Source organism: Phoca vitulina, unplaced genomic scaffold (genome assembly GCF_004348235.1).
Source record: "Phoca vitulina isolate PV1807 unplaced genomic scaffold, GSC_HSeal_1.0 scaffold32, whole genome shotgun sequence".
NCBI classification, from domain to species: domain Eukaryota; kingdom Metazoa; phylum Chordata; class Mammalia; order Carnivora; family Phocidae; genus Phoca; species Phoca vitulina.
In genome coordinates, this window is record NW_022589735.1 from 12210799 (window position 1) to 12215605 (window position 4807).

The window sequence follows — 4807 nt, forward strand, 5'->3', positions numbered from 1 at the left end:
AAAAAAAAAAAAAAAAAAAAAAGCCACACTAATCTTCCTAGCTTAAAATTTGTATTGAATCCTTGATTTGTGTCATTAGGCATATAATAAGATTGGCCAATCCCTGAGCCAAGAGGGATACAGTGCACCTGACTGCCTCAGCCTAAGTCAAGTGTTCTACCCTTTTTGTTCAGGGCTGTAGTTAGCCACATGCTGAGAGTAGTTCCTCTGAGGCAAAATCCACAGCATTCCTGCTACCAGAAAGGGGAGTGGGCTGGCCAGCCCAACAAATGTCCATTCCATTCTAGGGATAGAGTAAGTACGTGGTCTGCTGGTGCCGTGGAAAATCCTAGAGAAGGAGGTTTGAATGGCCCAGACCACGGGGTCTTACCCTTTTTCAGTTCATAGGCCTCTTTAAAACTTGATAAACCTTTCCTAATAAAAATACATATACACAGGATAATTTGCACCAACATCCATGATTACAAAAACAAAACAGAAAACATGATCTAGGTTCAACTGAAGTTTTTTACCATGAAAGCAAAATGTTGGTACATTTGGTACTTTTAGCTTCTTCTTGTTTGAACAGCTTTTGCTTTTAAAATCTTCTCTTGACGAAACTTTCTTAGAAAATTTCAACGTGATTATCTTAAAACATCACAGACTATCCATAATCTGTTTCTTGATGATGCTCGTAATAAATGATGAGCCTAATTCTCTGAACCAGGAAGTTAGGGCCAGAAAGACCCTAATGAAGAAAAACTGCCTTTTGATGATCTGGGTCCTTATTTCAAAACAAGCTGGGAGTTAAACTGGAGGAGGGGCCTTTCTTTTACATAACAGCTCACCTCTTCCTGTCATGTTAAAAAGCAGGTTTTCTATAAGCATCAGTAATGGCGAGTCTATTTTGAGCTCATGCAAGAGAACCTATAGCTAGTAGCTGTTCCTAGAGTCTAGGGCTGAGAAGACTTTAAAATCTGCCAAAGATCCATAGCATTCTCAAAAGACTTCTCCACTAGACGGTTAAAGAAGATAAACAACCGGCACTAAAACTTGCTTGTTCCTCGGGTGGAGAATTAACCTGGGGAGCCTACTGCTGACCCTTGCAATGAGAAAACAGGCAGACCATTAAAGAGTTGGTACAGTCATCACCCCAAGTAAATAGGGATTTCTCCCTTTTTGATGGTGGGGCAATCACTATCTAACTTCATCTCAATGAGTTTATTCCTGTGGACTGATGAGGAAAAACAGGCAGGCCAAGCCCAGTGCCTCCATTTCAAAACAGACTTTAAGCTGTTCTGGTGATGTCAGCCAGGCCAGAAAAGTGTTCCTGACATAGGAAGGACAAAGCCCTGAGACTATAAATCAATGAAAAATTATCTTCCCTGATATCAATTAGATAAAGCCAGTGACAAAAAATGTAAGCATCTAAATGTAGTGTATGTGTATGTATCTATGTGTGTATGTATGTAATACATTTAGACGTATGTGCATGTATATGTGATGGGTACATACATGTATATAATGTATACACACATACGTGTGTAACAAGGGTAAGCATCTAAATTTATTATATGTGTGTATACGTATATGTATAAATAGATTTATGGTGAAAAATCAAAACAAAACAACTAAAAAATGCTGACAGCCCATTTACCATGAAATACTAGCTATTTATAAGATTCTATGGCAATGTTTTGCTTTGGAAATAAAACAGTATAATTAAACTGGAAAAAAAAAAAAAAACAAGTCCTTTAAAATAAGTATAATCTGCTTCTTGTGGTTTTTGTCAGGCTGCATGCCATTCCTTGAATTTAATGGCTTTATTTTTTCCTTCCCGTAGGATCCATGCCCCCTTTGTGATGAAGCCAAGGAAATACTGGAGCCTTACAAAAACAGGGTAATACAGGCTCCCTACTCTCCCTGAAAGTAGAGCGTTCCTATCCAACCTTCATATGCCCAAGTGGAGTGAAGCAAAGAAGCAAGTAACATTCGTTTACGGAGAATTTTTTTATCATTCCCAGACCAAAAAAAATAACCTCTCTCAGGCTTTTCTGATACTTTAGGACACCTCTTGCTGATGGAGGCACAGAATAGACCGAGATAAAGCATAGATGCTCACACAGTTCAAAGCTCTAAGGCCTTGGTGTTGAGATGCTGCAGGTAGGCTCCCAGGGAAGGAGCCTGGCGGTGCCACTCTTGCTGCTCAGGCACTGCCTCTAGAATGGCAAAACAAACACCGAATGCTATTTTCACAAAAGCAAAAGTCCTTCTCAGATTTTTTTTCAGTTAGCGAAACAGGTACTAATGTAGGTCTTTCATAACAGCTACATGGCCTGATGCAAACTTTCGAAAAGCAGGGGAAACCTGCATAATGCAGTGTGGCTTTATGTATATGGAATGGATAGCATATGTGGTATAGATTATCTACCTGGATCCTTTCTTTGGGAAGAGATTAAATGATTTTTCATTTAAATTTTCTTTCTGTTCTTCAGAGAGAGATTTCAGTGCTAATTTCCACAAAACTCATTACCCCTAAGTGTTTTTCTCTGAGCAGTACTGGTTTTCTTACTCTGACTCTTAATATCAATCAAAGCTAACTAGCAGGTGCAATGTTCATGCTTTCTTTAAACTTGTGTCCCCATTCATTTTATCTTACTCTATCATTTCCATGGAAGTGTTTTCCAGTAGCGAACCATGACGCCTTTCCCATCCTCACATGCAAAGCACATCTGTCCTGATCCTCAGCTTCCCGGTTGGGACATATTTTATTTCACCGGGAATGGAGTAGTGACCCGACACTGAATGTAATAGGTGTGACAGCAAAATAGCAAAACCAAGAGTTAAGGAATATAATGAAATCAATCAAGTTGTGGAAATCGGGGCCATGAGATCACTGGGGACCTCAGACAGGCAGACAACAGCAAAAACCCTCAGCATGAGAGCTAGTCTGGGCATCAGGTTAGCATCGTGGCTGTTGTATCATTCCGTGCTCTCTAAAGTACAGAGCTTCAGTCTGTCTCTGTTTCAGTTTATTTTACAGGAGGTGGACATCACACTTCCAGAAAACTCTGCTTGGTATGAAAGGTATAAATTTGACATCCCCGTCTTCCATTTAAATGGCCAGTTTCTGATGATGCATCGAGTAGACATCCCAAAACTTGAAAAGCAGCTCCAGAAACTTGAGCAGCAAGGTGCTGGAAGCTGGAGGACACCTTCATGATCCTCCACCCACTCTTGTCCAGACGGCGTCTTCCTAAGGACATGACCATGGCCTTTCCCGGCCTTAACAGACATTCTGAACCAGGTGGTGCCCAATATATGGTGACATTATTCTTCTGACTGATGGAAGTATGGGAACAGTGTGGGAACTGTTTACCTGCTGGCATTTTATAAAATGAGAGGAGCATATTGGCAGCAAGGGGATAATGGAGGATGGGAGAAATCCATTTGTTTTATTTATTTTCCCTTTTGTATTAATATGGAAGCCCTTTCACATTCACTGGACAGTGCAGTTTATAGGAAGAAGGTTCTGCATCCCTGCTGCTGCCCTAAGGGCTTAACTTTTTAATGAAAGAATAAATGCTCTTCCACTCAGTAGATAAAGTGAAATATGAACTGTTAATAACTGTGCACAGTCAATAAAGGGGTGTTTTAACAAATACATCTGCATGAAGCCTATTTCAGTGGGATTTAATAATACCTGTTTAAAATTAGAATTAAGGGGGGGGGGGAGAAGAGAATAATTATCCTAGTCAAAAAGGCTTCATTTGAGAAAAACAAAAGATTTAAACCTCCAAAATGTGTATAAGAATCTCAAAATGCTTCACACGTAGTGAATTGATTCATAATATTTGAGGGCTGCCTTTGATAGTTATTCACTTGTCATCAGTTGAGTTAATTCAAATTGTAAAACAGTATCAGGTTTTAATGTCTTGGAGAAAATTCACTTCTGAACATAACTGGACAGATATGTCATCTAAAGACAATACTCTTCACCATTTTATATAAAGTGTTAAAAATGTAATTGTGTATCCCTATTTATATTTAGTTAAGTTCAACCAATATAGCAATAGATTCATTTAAACACAGAATTGCCTTTTCCTTTTAAAATCACATCACTGTAATTTCATCTATAATGAAATTCTTTTGTGAACTATTTTAATGAATTTGGATATTGTGAGTCACTTGGCTAGATTTTAATTTGAGCAGTATGATTTAGTCTTAGAAATTCTAGAATATTAGAACTGGCTAACTTTATACATTGTGTAGTCCTACCCTCTCATTTTATACAGGATGAGAAATCTGACATTCAGAGAGTTTCAGGGACTTGGCCTAAGGTAACACAGTCAGTCATCTGTCAGACCAGGTCTCGCCACCCACCCTGAATTTCCAGTACTCCCTGGGCTCATGGTAGGGATATTATTGTGTTATCTCACATACAACATCTTCAACCATTCTGGACTCAACCCAAATTTGGGAACAACTTAAAAAGCATTCCAAAGGGACAAGAGGAAAAAAAATCTTATAATCGAATAGCAGTGTTTATAATTTACGTATTTCTGGAACACATCTTATTTGATATTATTCATTTAGCCCTCTGGCAGGCAATATTCTAGGATGACCCTGATGAACCCTCACCCTTGTCTAACTCCTTTGAGTGTGGGTAGAACTCACTGAATATGATGAAATATCCCTGCTGTGGTTATGATACATCAAATGGCAAAAGCAAGATTATCCTGGTTGAGCCTGATCTAGTCAGGTGAGCCCTCTAAAAGCAGAGAGTTCTCTCTTGCTGGTTGCAGAAGAAATCAGAGAGATGTGCTCC

General features: G+C 39.0%; 1 protein-coding gene across 2 annotated transcripts in view; it reads left to right on the plus strand.

The window, feature by feature from the left end:
* The window catches only part of CUNH5orf63 (chromosome unknown C5orf63 homolog), a 19711-nt gene extending 15621 nt beyond the window's left edge, over nt 1-4090 (plus strand). The window contains exons 3-4 of one of the 2 annotated variants that reach the window (XM_032425448.1): nt 1823-1879; nt 3011-4090. In XM_032425448.1, the coding sequence (XP_032281339.1) occupies nt 1823-1879; nt 3011-3202 (249 nt within the window). In that variant the 3' untranslated portion in view covers nt 3203-4090. The remainder of the gene's footprint in view (nt 1-1822; nt 1880-3010) is intronic. The other variant, XM_032425449.1, reaches the window with a different exon arrangement.
* The last annotated feature ends 717 nt before the right edge of the window (nt 4091-4807 follow it).